The sequence below is a fragment of the Galeopterus variegatus genome, unplaced genomic scaffold (genome assembly GCF_000696425.1).
Source record: "Galeopterus variegatus unplaced genomic scaffold, G_variegatus-3.0.2 Scaffold4790, whole genome shotgun sequence".
Taxonomy (NCBI): Eukaryota; Metazoa; Chordata; class Mammalia; order Dermoptera; family Cynocephalidae; genus Galeopterus; species Galeopterus variegatus.
The window spans coordinates 151,678-166,945 of record NW_007730901.1 but is presented as its reverse complement, the minus strand read 5'-3'; the positions used below and the strand labels follow the sequence as shown (position 1 = coordinate 166,945).

The window sequence follows — 15,268 nt, the reverse complement described above, 5'->3', positions numbered from 1 at the left end:
GAGGAAATATGTATAAGTAAGCATTGTATATGGCATTAGTTACCAGGTAGCAATCTAAGCAGTTATGTTCTAGAGAACATTTTATCAGAAATCTGCAGTCTGTCCTCTGATTGAGTAATAATTATTCTGTATTTGTAATGTGGGCCTGATTATTTATGCACCTACTATGTCTGTTACCCTTATTTGCTTTAATTTGTTTTCCTTTTTAAAGGATGTTTTATTTCTTGTACAGAATCTCAGTAAGAGAGAAATTATAGTCTCCCTCTGCTGGATACGACTGGTAGAACCTGAATATTTAGGTTATTTGGCATATATATTTTTTACTGTGCTAAAACATGTATAACAAAATTTACCATCTTAACCAATTTTAAGTGTACAGTTCAATTGTATATTTTTTATTGTGCTAAAACACGTATAATAAAATGTATCATCTTAACCAATTTTAAGTGTACAGTTCAATTGTATATTTTTTATTGTGCTAAAACACGTATAATAAAATGTATCATCTTAACCAATTTTAAGTGTACAGTTCAATTGTATATTTTTTATTGTGCTAAAACACGTATAATAAAATGTATCATCTTAACCAATTTTAAGTGTACATTCAATGCACGTTATGAAGCTACAAAAGGATTGATTTACCTCAGCTTTCAAATTTCAAATTTACTTCCCTACAGCCTCATTAAGCAGCCTTTTGATTACACCTTTTCCATCTCCAAGCTCCTCTACATCCTCTTCCAGCAGTTACCAGCGCCGCTGGCTTCGAAGTCAGACAACAAGTTTGGAAAATGGCATCATTCCAAGAAGGTGAGTTGCAAGTTTCCGCTTGCTGAGAAAGATACTAGTGTAGGCAGCTTGATGAAACTGGCAGAGCAACCATCCTTGTGTGTGTCAATGGAAAAAGAGAGCTGTAACTTTCTGATTAGCTTTAGCTTATCCTGAAAGTTTACAAGTTAGAAGTTCTATGGAAAGAACAAATAAAACCTTAAAATAAAAAAAATAAAAATAAAAACTCTTCTGGTTTGGAAGACATTGGGAAATACCTGGGTAGTTGTGCCGTATATGAGCTAGATTTGGTGTGCTCTCTGTTCAAATTGGATCCCTTCCAGATGTAGCTCTTATAAGTAATGAAGGGTGAGATAAATCTCTTCCTTGGCTACAGTGATATACCAATGTGGTATTTGAAAATGTATGAAATCAAGGGTATGTGACATATTCTTTGTAAAACTTAAATTCTTAAACTAAACAGACGTGAGTATGATTATTAATAAAGATGGCATCTAGGTATTTTCTGTCTTCGTTTCAGTTAGTTTTTGGATCTAAAGTTTAGTTGTGTGCAGAATGTACATCAGATGTACATTCAGTAGCTTTCAGCATCATCTTCCTACAACCCAAAAATTTAAAAAGGAATTTTTACATGTACCTATAAAAATTCACATGTCAATTAATTGCTTTAGTAAATTTACTAGTAATCATCATATGTAGGGGTCTGCAAAGATATAAAAATGGTTCACCTACACGTCTGCACTTGAGTAATTTGCGGACTAGTAGGGAGGATGATAGGCACATGAATATTGGTACGAAGATGTTACGTGATAAATGCCACCAGAAGGCATAAAGTGCTTTGGGACTCAGAGGAGGGAGAAAATGCAGTGGTGGTCATGGGAGGAATTGGGGATCCCTTCATGGAAGCGATGGTACTGAAAAGATAAGCTGAGAAACAAGGGGTTGGGGCATGCATGTAGCGTGTCAGACTGTTTTCTCCTGTTCCTCTCACAATCCTAAGAACTAGACAGGGGGATCCCTTCATGGAAGCGATGGTACTGAAAAGATAAGCTGAGAAACAAGGGGTTGGGGCGTGCATGTAGCGTGTCAGACTGTTTTCTCCTGTTCCTCTCACAATCCTAAGAACTAGACAGAAAAAAAATCATAGCTGCATCACTCTCTGAGGAGCTTTTTCCCCCTTTAATTCATTAAAAAGAAATTTTTAATTGGCAAATATCAATAGTACATGTTTATGAGGTACAGAGTTGTATTTCAATACAAGTATACAATGTGTGATCAAATCAGGGTAATTAGCATATTTGTCATCACAAAAATTTATCATTTCTGTCTCATGAGAGCATTTAAAGGAGCTGCTTTTTGGTCTGTGGACTTTAAGTAGAATAATTAAGAGCTTGGAATCTGGTGTGAACAAGTCCTAGCTCTGCCACTCACTAGATACATGACAGAACAAGTTAACCTGGATTTTAAGTGTTGTTTCCTCATCTGCAATATGATAATAGTTACCAGTACCAACTTCAGAGTATTGTTGGGAGGGTTACATGGGATAAAGCAAGTCAAGGGTAAAGCCAGGACAACGGGATATGATAAAATATTGGCTAGTCTGACTTACCTACTGTTATTATCGGTATAGTTATCATTACCAGTGCCGCAACTGTCAGGAAAAGGTGTCACCACCATCCTCACTGTCATTATGACAGTTTCTGTGATTGGAAGAGATGGGTTTGGGAAACCTTCCCCTTCAGATATCTTCTCTTTACCAAAAATGGTTTTTTGTCCCTTCAGGTTTAAATGCAAAGTTGAATAACATTCTCTAATCCATTCCTCCAGAATTCTTCAGAATTCTAATTTGAATTGGCAGTGGGAACTAGTGAATCTCTAATGAACTTACACCCAAAATAAGTATCATATGTTCAGAAAGCCTATGAGTGCAGTCAGGGCTGGCTACATAATTTGTGGGACCAGTGCAAAGTGAAAATGGGGGGCCTCTTGCTCCAAAAGCAAGAAAGGTGCTATTAAAGGTACCAAAAAATAAAGTTTTTCTTTAAAAACATTTTACCTGCAAAATACAATGGTGATATATGGATAACAACATAAACTTACAAATTCCAAAAGTAATATTTTTGGTGTCATAATTTTATATAATACAGTAATAATAATAGTATGATATCTTGAGTCATAAGATTTTTCTGGCTCGCTTTTCTGCAAATTCATTTGTGAGGTCATCAAAATTTATACTTTAGCAACTTGACTTTCAGATTTTACAATTGAAAGTGATATTAGTTGCTCGCAGCAAGTGCAAGGTAGCAAATAATTTTTGATAATTTTTTACTTGGAGAAGGATCTTCCTGCTTATACAATACTACATAGCTTTATAGGCTCTTACAACATTGGGATAAATTTATAATAAACTTTCAAAATATAAATTTTAGTACATCTAGGTCAGGTGGTTCTTGTGGAACAATTTTTCTAAAGAGCTTTAATTTTTCACACAAATCCATTGTGTGTAAATCTGAATTTAATCTTAGATGTTAATTTATATTAGGTTATGTTAATATTTCCTCTGACATTTCCTGTAACTTACAGAGATCTTACAAGAAACTGAAAATGTCCTCTGAGTTATATATAATTCACAATTCCTATTTATGCACTCTGTCACTGTGTCTTCAATTATGAGGAAAAATTAATTTTTAAATGTCTTACATTAATAATTTGTTCATCTGAAGCTTCATATGAAAACAATGTTTTTTGGGTTTTTTTTGGGGGGGAGGGGGGGTCCAGAACAACAGTCTTTACATTTAATTTCTACTTCTATGCCTGTGAATATTTGCTTTGCAAAGTTGCAGCAGTTTTCAAAACCAGAGATTATAAACTCTTTGCAGAATTCTAATAACTGCCTGTTATGCTTTATTGCAGTGTTCATGTATAGGCTTTTACTTTGTCATAATTTACCATCCTGGAGTTCAGGTCAGAGAGTTAAATATTTGTGCAGACTCCATAGGGACTGGCTCCAGTGATGGATGGGCAAGCTGGCCTCCCACCATGGTTCCTGGAGCTGCAGGAGTTCCTCATCACTCTTCTCCTGACTCTCCCATGAACACTGCTGCATCTGCTGTTGCCGCTGTCAATCTGGGTCCAAGTCCCAGTCTTGCCACCTTGGGGCCTTATGGCATCCTGGCCTGCCCCAGTCATGTTGAGTGTGCCTGACCACCAGGCCAGTTGCTCAGTGTCTAGGTTGCATGCCCTCGGGCCTGAGCCCACCCATGAACAAACTGCTGCCTGGTGTCTTCACTGCTCTTGTGCATGTGTAGGGGTGGAAAGGGTGTGATACCTTTTCTCACCCATCATAGGGGTCATGGCCAGAACTCGTATAACAAAACACAGGTTAACAAGAGAAAAGCATAAGAAATTTACTTAAAATTTTGCATGACATAAGATGCTTTAGAAATGAAGAACCAAAGAAAACTGTCTATTGTTACGTTGTTTAGGTTTGATGCAGAATGGACAGCCATGTAGAAACGTGATTGGACAATAGGGTATGATCTAACGGTAATGGATTGGGGGAAAACCCAGCAAGTCCTGTTTGTTCAGATTCTCCTTGGCCTTTCTGTGCAGCATTTCTTCCTCCTGGGTATAGGGCAGGACCTATTCTGGAATGAGGGCCTTATGACCTACTATGAGACAAGGTAGATCAGAGAATTTATTGCCAACTCTCACACAGAAAGGCAAAGGGAGGTTAGAGTAATATTTCTAGGTTTTGTGGCTAGCTTTAGGGGAGAGGGGTTCTAGTTTCTGTGGCTTGTCTTGGGGGAGAAAGGAGAGCAGGAGAAAGAAGGGCAGGAGAAGGTCAGAAAGATCTTGTTTCTTTTTTTTTTTTTTCCTTTTTTTGTCTTTTTTCATGTCCGGCAATGGATCGCAACCCTCAGTGTCGCGCCCGTACCGGACCAGGACTGGCAACGGGATCGCAACCCTCGGCGCTGCGCCCGCACCTCGCTCAACCAGTGAGCGGGAACCGGTCTGTATGTGGGATCCGAACCCTCGGTGGGAGCGCCGCCGCGCTCCCAAGTGGCGCACTGTAGCAGTGCACCACCAGGCCAGCCCAGAAAGATCTTGTTTCTGAGCCCCTTTTCTTCAGTTCAAAGTATTCAGCATGCCAACACACCATATTTTGGGGTATTGTTTTTTGAGCTCCAGTGTATGTTTCATTGTCCCATTAGACTTCACTTACAGCACACAAGCTCAAAGATAAAATTATTAAGAATTCAAGATGGCAATTGCCGAACATTAAACCAAGCCTGGAGCCCATCTGAGAGCAGGGCAGGGGTGCATGCCCCTGAAGCCAGCCTTGAGTACAGTACTGGTTAACACTGAGAATACAAGTGTAGCAGACGTTTTGAAAGGTCCCTTCACTTAAAGAATGTTTCAGTAGGAGAACAGTGGGTACCAAAAATTATGATTACTTCTGGCTTTGAGAGACTATTCACAGTAGTTAAAAAGTTCTTCCTAAGAGAGGTAAAGGTAGTCAGGGATGATATTCACAATCCTTAACAGTTGATTCCACACTGACCTCAGGGCCCCCTTCTGTGCCAGGCAATAAGCTTTGCTTACTGGATGGGGAATGGGCTTGGGCATTTAACGGCTAGTACAGTAGTACTGCCTGTAGGGGAAAAGAAACATCAAAGACTTCATCACTTATTGAGGCTATTGAAACCTTAAAGCTTCAAGGTATAATGTCCCAGGAAACCTTTTGATATGGATTATTAAATTGAACCAATCATATAAAGCTGGATGTTCTTTGACCTACAAAAATGTCAGTTTCATATAGTGCAATGTAATACATAGATTCAGCATAAGTTAAAAGCTGACATAAATAGACTAAGCAATCCTGATATCAATTATAGATTATTGAGATGTACTTAAATAATTACAGTTTTTGCTTTGTTTATGATCTTGAAGCACTTATAGTATGCATAAATTCTTATTCATAAGTGTCAACAAAATCCTATTTGATTTCTTTATAAGGAAAAAAATTGTGTAGCTGCAGTCTTTCCTTGATTCAAAGGCCTGCCAGGTGATCTGATTGCCTCCAGATCCTTCCCCTCAGTGTTCCAGCTGGCATGATGCATTGGATGGCATGAGCACCAGCAGATGCATCAGTCATGGGGTCAGAGTCACTGGTCATTTCTAGTGTCCAAGAAATGAGCCTAGACTAGATGATAGAAACCCTGGCTTCTAACTCCAGCATTGTCACTAAGAAGCTTTCTCTTCCTGAGGCACGTCGATTAAGCATTCTGCCACAGTTTCCACATTTGTAAAACAGCCTGTGTACCTTATCTGTTGACTTGGTGATAAACATAGGATGACATATTTGGGTGCATACTTAAATTTTTGAAAACAGCTTCAAACATCCTTTTATTGTGGAATAATTTTTAAAATATAATACCACGTGACCTGATTTATTCCAGTTTGCATGGTTGGTCCAGGACTACAGAGTGAAACTCAGTTGCTTTAAAATTCAGTAGAGGAATATAGTGTAACAAGTAAGAGCTATTCACTCAATTATAGCTGTGGAAGTTTTTCAGAAATTCAGTAGGTGGCACTCTCTACTATGTTAAAACTGATGATAGTTGGCTGTTTATTATAGAGTAGAAATGAAGATGAGTAAAGCTGCATAGAATTCAGTGTTTATTACAAATTGATTGTTAAAGACCAGATTGGCTTGAAGATGAATGGACTGATATGGTCATTTTACTTTTGAGAAAGAAGGGAAATAGGAGATGCCAGACAAAGAGGAAAGGGTTGCAAGCAAGTCTGGTTGTAATAAGCACAGAAGAATTTCCTATACCGAACAGAAATAAACTAGTTCAGGAAGACAAAGTTTTAGTACAGGTACTTGGAAAAGAGGAGGGAACATTGTATGAAATTATGTGAAGTTCTAAGAGAGCCTCAAGAATTTTTTTTCTGATGATTAGATCTAGGAATTTCTCAGACAGTTGATGGTTTATTATAATGCGTAACAGTTACATCAGCACCTGGAGATCATGTGCTGCCAGTGGCATGTTTGTGAGAGGCTTTTACTGATTTACCAACCCCTACCTACATCTTGGGAATCTTGCTTAAAGTTTAGGGAAACCAGTAACTTACACCTCTGAGGTGAGAACAAGATTTCTATCTCTTTTTCTTTAAAAATAGCTTTACAGACCTTAAAACTTCTGATGTTTGTATGTTTAATAAAATATGGATATATTTGAAATCACAGGAACATTATAGACTGTGAGTAGAGCACTGAATAAGAAGTTTAAGACCAAGGGTGGGAGGCTAACTGCCTTGAATTCTGCCCAGCGTAAGTAATTGTTATGTTGTAATTTGTAGTAAAGAAAATGGAGGAAGTAGCACCCTCTTGAATTTGGCAGAGTTAGGAGGCTAAATGGTGGAATCAATGAGAAAGAGAAAGTGTATTGCATACATACTGTGTGCCAAGTTATGTGCTTTCATTTGCAATGTGTTATGTTCTTTCCTTTGTTGTCTTTGTAGAAAAACAAATTAATTCTTTTATTTTCACTCTTGCTATTAGTACCTAAATGGTAGCTATGCTGGCTTTACACAATAGTTACATTAGAGACATAGTTAGGCCGTATTTGTGAAGCTTACCCCTTAAAACTGATTGAATATTTATTCAGAATTTATTGGCTTCATTGCTCTCTTATCACAGAAGCAGTCTCTCAAAATTATCATAAGTTTTTTGAGAATTTGAATGTTATAGAAGCAAGGTGAGTCTCTCTACTTGGGGGAGTTCCCAGAGAGCTTAATCAGTCATATAGCTTAATCTGAGCATTTAGAGGAGTAACTTCATCTAGTGGTTTTAATAGCCTTGGTAAGGTCAAGGGTTCGAATCCTTATACTGGCCAGCCACCAACAAATAAATAAATAATATAAATAAAAATAATTTAAAATAGCCTTGGGAAAGTAAGCCTGGAAGTACCAGTAAATATTTGAATATCGTGTCTTTATTAAACACAATACCACGTAGGATCATTCCTCTTATGACATTTCATCTATTGGTATCTGTCAACCAAAATGAAGGGCCTATGTTTTGAGTAAACAGATATTGCACACCCCTTCCTAAATACCAGTAATCTGATGTAAAATAATTCAGGGGAAAAGGACAATAGTGTAACAAGGGGACATTTAATTTTAGTTTTCATTTGAATTTCTTTTCATATTAGGATAAAACTGTGCGGCAAGCTCATGTTCTCATTTTGCATGACAGGAAATCATAGCAGAGAATGAATTAGAGATAGGTAAACTCTTAGTTAAGACTCCGGGTGTCCTGAATTAGCTTTCTAAGTGTAATACCCTGGCATTACCATTTATCTTCAGTGTGATTCACTGAGATATGGCAACTTTTCAAACTTATTTTTCCTCCAGGTCAACTGATGAGACATTCAGCTTGGCTGAAGAAACCTGTAGTTCTAATCCCGCCATAGTTAGAAGGAAGAAAATTGCCATAAGCATCATCTTTTCCTTGTGTGAGAAAGAAGAAGCACAACGGAATTTCCAGGACTTCTTTTTTTCTCATTTCCCCCTGTTTGAATCTCACATGAACAGGCTGAAGAGTGCAATTGAAAAGGTAATAAGAGAGTAATCCAAAGCAAGCAGAGAAGTGATTACGGGGCTTTAAAGATGATAGAATCTCTTTGTTTATGTATCAGATCACTTTCCTAAGGAACTTAAATTATCCACGGCAGTGATAGATCCTTAGGCATCAGTTGATAGTTACTAGATATTAGATTGTTTTAGGAAAGGAAATTATTGCTTCTTCATGACTGAAGGCATTATTAGCTTGAATGTTTTTAATTGATTATAATATAATCTTTTACTAATAAAATCCGATAGATAAGTTATAAAGGAATTTCTTCTCAGAGACTCATTTGGCTTGCTTTCTCTTCAATAAAGGCCATGATATCCTGTAGGAAGATAGCAGAATCAAGTCTCCGAGTCCAGTTTTATGTCAGCCGTCTCATGGAAGCTCTGGGAGAATTCAGGTAAAGTGGCGAAGTTTGGCAAATTCAACAGGGGATATTTATGAGCAGTAGTAGCAGCAGCATCCATGGCTCTCGGGATAGAGACAGACCATGACTTGGAAGAATTGGGGGACTGGTAATTATTAGTCACTCTAGTAGCTCCACCCTTCAGGATGGAAACTAAGACCAAATGGAGCAACATATTTAAGTAACCCAACACTAAGTAACCCTCACTACTGCCTGACAGACACAGTTTATTACAGTTTATCTTCAGTGTGATTCACTGGGGTATGGCAACTTTTCAAACTTATTTTTGATATACAGATATGATTGTTTTAAACATGGTAAATAGAGAACACTAATATTCAGGGGTCTAAGTCTGTTCATTATCTTTTGTCATCCTCACAAAAGACCTAAGGGTAAGCACTGTTAACCCATTTTACAGATGTGGTAACTTGAGTTCAGAAATGCTTATCCAAAGCATAGATGGACAGACTATGCATGTCAGGGAGGTAGACATTCCAGTTTGCTAGGACAATCCTAGTTTATACCCAGTGTTCTTTCTTTTTGCTTTTTTTTTTTTTGAGACCGGCCGCACCGCGCTCAGCCAGTGAGCGTACCAGTCATCCCTATACAAGATCCGAACCTGTGGCAGGAGCGCTGCTGCGCTCCCAGCACCGCACTCTCCCGAGTGCGCCACTGGCTCAGCCCCCCAGTGTTCTTTCAGAAGTGTTCTGGTCTGGACATTAAATTATGTAATCATCCTAGTGTGTCTTCACTGTCAATTTCTTTTTTTTTTTTTTTTTTCCTTTTTGTCTCTTTTTTCGTGTCCGGCAACGGATCGCAACCCTCAGTGTCGCGCCCGTACCGGACCGGGACCGGCAACGGGATAGCAACCCTCGGTGTTGCGCCCGCACCTCGCTCAGCCAGTGAGCAGGAACCGGTCTGTATGTGGGATCCGAACCCTCAGCGGGAGCGCCACCGCACTCCCAAGCGGCGCACTGTAGCAGTGCGCCACCGGGCCGGCCCCTTCACTGTCAATTTCTAATTAATGATCTTTGTAGTCTGGCAACTGGTTTTCTAGAGTCCTTGCTCCTAGCATCTGGATAGAATGGTAATCTGCGATAACTTCGTATAATGTATGCTATACGAAGTTATTAGGTCTGTATGTGGGATCCGAACCCTCAGCGGGAGCGCCACCGCACTCCCAAGCGGCGCACTGTAGCAGTGCGCCACCGGGCCGGCCCCTTCACTGTCAATTTCTAATTAATGATCTTTGTAGTCTGGCAACTGGTTTTCTAGAGTCCTTGCTCCTAGCATCTGGATAGAATGGTAATCTGCTATGGGTGGCAGGTGGGATTCTCTCCCACCATGCTGAGCTGGGATGGTTGTACCATTTCTTAGAGCCAATTTATCGGTGGGGAATGGAATCCCACTCCAAAGTAGTCATGAACTAATGAGTGAAACTGTTACCTGCCGCTAAAGGACAAAGAAGTTTTACAATTCTTGTAATGTTAGAACATTTTTATGATGCTTAAGGTATATGCTGATGAACTTTATAATGCTACTTGGAGCAAAATCACCAGCTTTTTTGAACTCTGGGTTATGTATAAAGTACTCAAGTAACACATTAGTCATTATCTGGTGATCTTTAAGACTTAAGTCATATATTTGAGAAGTAATGTGAAGTCGTGGTTTTGGATGGCAATCTGATGATTAGTGAACCTTCTATAACTTCATGTGCTACCTTGAGCAGCACGAGATTTGCCTGTTGCTCAGCTGTGGTCAGACTAGACTCTGGCTTGTGCTTGAGAGTCTGGATACTGCTTTAATGAAAGTATCCATTTTTCTGGAATTAAGAAACGGAAAGTACAGAACCGAAAGCCTTACTGTGTATATAAACAGGTCTTGTTCTTACTTCAACAATCAACCCCTCCAGAAACGGGGACAGAATAAAGTGTTAACATTTGGAGACTTTAGTTTTAGTAAATGAATCTCAGTGCCATGTGACCATAACTTGTCATTGCTACCCAACTCAGCAAATGCTCTGTTCTTTGCCAAGGTGGAATTCAGTTATGTCCCAATTCTTTCATGCACAGTTAGAAAATCAAGTCTCATCTATCTTGATTTGGGAAGAGTGGGTGTGTTTTAAATTTAGAGATACAGTGGTCTTTTACCCAGTGGCTGTTCTAAGCTAAGTTAGTATGCTCTTTGGAAAAACATTGTGAGTCATGTAGCTTGGAGTGGAACTCTCTATGCCAGGCATTGAGATCTGAATTTGCATCCTGACCTTGTCATTAAATATTTGTATGTCTTGTGCAAATAACCCAATCTCTCTAGGCCTCTGTATAAAAAGTTAGTATAGGGTATAGTAAACAAGAGCTATTTGTGTAGTTTTTCCCCCTAAAATGAATAGGATGCTTTGGCTTAGAGAACCAAAGCATTAACCAGAAACTGGGAGAGTTGAGTTGTCTCTGGTCATATTCTCAATAAAGCATATGCTTTCTTTCTCCCCTTATTTCTTTAATATCAAAATGGTTGTAAATTCTGACACAAGGCATAATGAAAATAAATTGTTTTTTAAATGAATATTTTATATTGGGTTGGCACACTTATTCTGTAAAGGGTATTTATCACAGATATTCAACTTTGCCTTTTCCTGCAAAAGCAGCCATAGACAATATATAAATGAGTGAACATGGCTGTGTCCCAATAAAATTTTGTTTATGAAAAAGGTGGCACTCAGATTTGGCCTGTGGGTCATAGCTTACCAATCCATGTTATATGTATACTGTTTGAATCCCTTATAGACTACATAGATCCAAATTATTGCTTTCTTCTTTATTCTTTTATATCAGGATTATCCAAAATAATATTTGTGACAGTTTTATGTATCCCTTCTCTTTCTCTTCTATAGAGGGACTATCTGGAACTTATATTCTGTTCCAAGGATAGCTGAACCTGTATGGCTTACCATGATGTCCAGCACTTTAGAAAAAACCCAGCTCTGCCAGCGCTTTCTCAAGGAGTTTACCCTTCTGATAGAACAGATCAACAAAAACCAGTAAGCTTCAGCTCTCTGGAGACTTGTATGCAAATTCCATAGCCACTGTACGTGCTACATAGGACATGTCTCTTCCTCCATTGACTAATATGGTTGTATTTTCTTCCATTTATCCAAGGTTTTTTGCTGCCTTACTGACTGCAGTGTTAACCTACCACCTGGCCTGGGTTCCGACTGTCATGCCTGTTGATCACCCTCCCATTAAAGCCTTCTCAGAGAAACGTACCTCTCAGTCAGTGAACATGCTGGCCAAAACACATCCATATAATCCTCTCTGGGCACAACTGGGTTAGTACCTAATTTGACTATCCGGAGAATAATATGTGGGATGGAATAGGAAGAAGGCAAGAATTTATAGTTTATACTGGCTATCAAACCCAGTAATTCAAGGGTTGTCATTGGGCAGGCAGGGAATAGGAGGTTGGCCCTCGGATTCCAATTGTAAGGCTACCACCTTCCTCTCCTTTCTCTTGCTAGCAGCTTTGTTCTACTCATTTATTTTTTATAAATCCAGTTTGTTTTATTTTATTGGTTATGAATATTCATGGGGTGTTCTACTCTTTTAAAGCAGTGTAGGTAATCTGTGTTCTCCCACTCCATAGTGGCTATTCACCCTAGAGCCCTGGTTTCTTAACCTCAGCACTATTGATATTTTGAACAAGATAACTTTATGTTGGTTGAGTTGTGGTGGGGCAGTGGGGGGGAGAGCTGTCTTATACATTATAGGATATATAGCAGCTTCCTCTGTTCACTAGATGCCAGTAGAACCCCTCTCTGCCCAAAGTCGTAACAATCAAAAATATCTCCAGACATTGTCAAATGTCCTTCCCCTGGTTGAGAACCACTGTCCTAGAGGATAGACTGGGTGGAGAAAAAAATAAAAGAAAAAAGAAAATAATACTCCATAATCTCACCTCCTTCTTAATTTTAGCATAAATTAGCAATTTTATCTTCTCTACACTGCTTCCTTGCAATTAGTGGTGGCATCTATTTCAAACTTTGTACTTAGGCATGGTGGAAGAATCTAATGCTTTGGCATAGTTGTTTATAGAGATTGGGACTTGTGAGACTGGAGTTGCATATTTGGGTTCATGTGGATTAGAGGTGAACTCTAGGGACTCTCAGTCATCAAACATGAAAGTGACACAGTAAAACTCGCACACTCACTGTGTTTCAGACCCTGTGCTGGATGCTGGGATGGGGAGCCTCAGGAAGCTAGCTGCCCAGTGGAGGCAGATTTCAAAATGTCCTGATTACTCCTTTGATAGGAGTATGCAAGAGAGAGACAGAATAATGCAGAGGCAAAGAGCACGGGCGCCAGAGCCCACTGCCTGGGTTCCAGTCTCTACAGGCAGTCACTTAGCCTCTCCATGCCTGTTTCTTCACCTGCAAAATGGGGGGATGATAGATAGTACTTACTTCATGGTTGCCGTGGGGATTAAATTAGTTATATAAAACACCTTTGTTATGGATGCTGCTGCTGAAGATATTATATTGTAGTGGCACCTAGAGAGATAGGGTGAGGGGATGAAGGGGATTTTCAAGGAAGGTTACTTGAGGAAATGTTAAAATGTCATTTTCTAGAAAAAGAAGTATGGACTAGGGAAAAGTACTCTAACCTTAGAAAACAGCATATTGTATATAACAATAACAAAAGCTGACACTATGAGCCAAGTGCTGTTTTAAGTGCTTTTTACACACATTAAGTAATTGGATTCTCATTCCTACCCTATCACTATTGTCCTCATTTTATAGCAATAAAGATGTTGTCTTGTGCCTGTGCCCTTGGTCATGAGATGTGTAAGAAAGAGAATACAAGTCTCACAGTGAGGGGTTGATAGGTGCATTTAAAATGAATTAAAGAATTTATGGACTGTTGACAGGAGTAGTGTGAGGAGGGGATCAGGCCTTGGCACAGAGGAGGCTTTGTAAAGCCAAATGTGGATAATGGTCAAGTTTCCATTACTGCAAAAAATTGAGGGACTTCAGTAATTTGACAGAGGAGGCACTTGCTTCCAATTTTTTTTTTTTCCATTGAGTATTTAGCACATCACAGTAAACAGGAAAATATAAACTGCTGGGAATATACAGCGATGCAGATGTAATTTTAATCCAGGTTCTAAATAACAGAAGAGATTCTATCTTAAATTATTTCAAAACCTTACCTGAGAGCTGGCCAGGACAGGTACTGCGTGCTCACTTCTGCATTACTTCTCAGCATTCCCAGGGAAGGGAAGAGGGGAGCTGGAAGCAATGGGCCCTTTCACACTCCCAGATTTGCAGATCCAAAGCTGAGCTGTCTTTGCCTCTGCCTAACACGTGCACTCTATGCGAGGGTCTTCCAAAATGTGGATCACCTACCCGTTAGTGGGCTGTGGAAGCAATTTAATGGGTAAAAAAAGCATTTAAAAGGTGTAATAGATTAGAATATATCAAAGTGACTTACTTATTTTGTAAAATATTTGTTTCAGAGGGTGTGTAAGTTTGCAGTATAAAATGTATTTCTTAAAGTGGGTATACAAGGTCTGAAAACCACTGTTTTATATCACTGATTGAAGGAGTTCCATGTCAGTCCCTTTTTGACCTACTGATCTCAAGGATGTGTGGAAATGAAAAGCAGCTTTTCTCTTCAAAAGAACTTTGGGGTCACTGATTTAAATTAATATAGGTAAAAAAGTCTGAAATTTCTTTTTAATTTTTTCCCAAAAGTTTAAATTATATTTTTCAGAATGCAGTGGAATTAGACTATAAATCAATTTTTTAAAAAAGGAAAGAAGATTCTCACCTGCTTGAAAATTAAACAACCCCATTTTTATAACCCATAAACAAATTTCACAAGAGAAATTTGAAAATATTTTGAACTAGTGGTAAAGATACAATAAGCCAAAATGTATAGGATGTAGGGAAACACCGTTTAAAGGGGAACTCCACAGCATATACTTTATTAGAATGTAATCAATGAATAGGCATCCCTTTAAGATCTTTAAGATACTTAGTTTCTCTTCTTGCCTCCTTTTTTATTTTCTCTTATTTTCTCTCTGTTTCCGTTTTTGTTTCTCTGTGTCTATATTTTCCTACCTCTCTAAGCTCCTCCCTTTTTTCCATCCTCTTTACCAGGCACCTAAATTCTCTCAGCTTCTGCACCTCATTCTCTCTCCCCTCTCTAGTTTCAGTTTCTATCTTTTCACTGTTTCCCTTGACACTTTTTTCTTTTCCTCCCTCCTTCTCCCTCTGCGTGTGTGTGTGTGTTTCCCAGTGTATGTTTTGCTCTTCGTTGTCCTCACCTCCCATTCTCCACCCTCTGTTTGCTTCCCTCTGGTTTGCTGTCACTTTGCATCTCTCTCATCGCCACCTCTCTTCTTTCTCCTCTCCTCTCTTTGCTCTTCCTTTTGTTCTT

At 38.9% G+C, this 15,268-nt stretch overlaps 1 protein-coding gene across 1 annotated transcript in view; it reads left to right on the top strand.

Annotated features, from left to right (window-relative positions):
• Nucleotides 1-637: 637 nt before the first annotated feature.
• Nucleotides 638-15,268, top strand: part of FNIP2 (folliculin interacting protein 2) — a gene marked incomplete at its 5' end in the record, with an annotated part of 42,486 nt that continues 27,855 nt past the window's right edge. The window contains 5 exons of the mRNA XM_008588369.1: nt 638-807; nt 8,212-8,413; nt 8,740-8,828; nt 11,725-11,871; nt 11,990-12,159. Of these exons, the coding sequence (XP_008586591.1) occupies nt 638-807; nt 8,212-8,413; nt 8,740-8,828; nt 11,725-11,871; nt 11,990-12,159 (778 nt within the window). The remainder of the gene's footprint in view (nt 808-8,211; nt 8,414-8,739; nt 8,829-11,724; nt 11,872-11,989; nt 12,160-15,268) is intronic.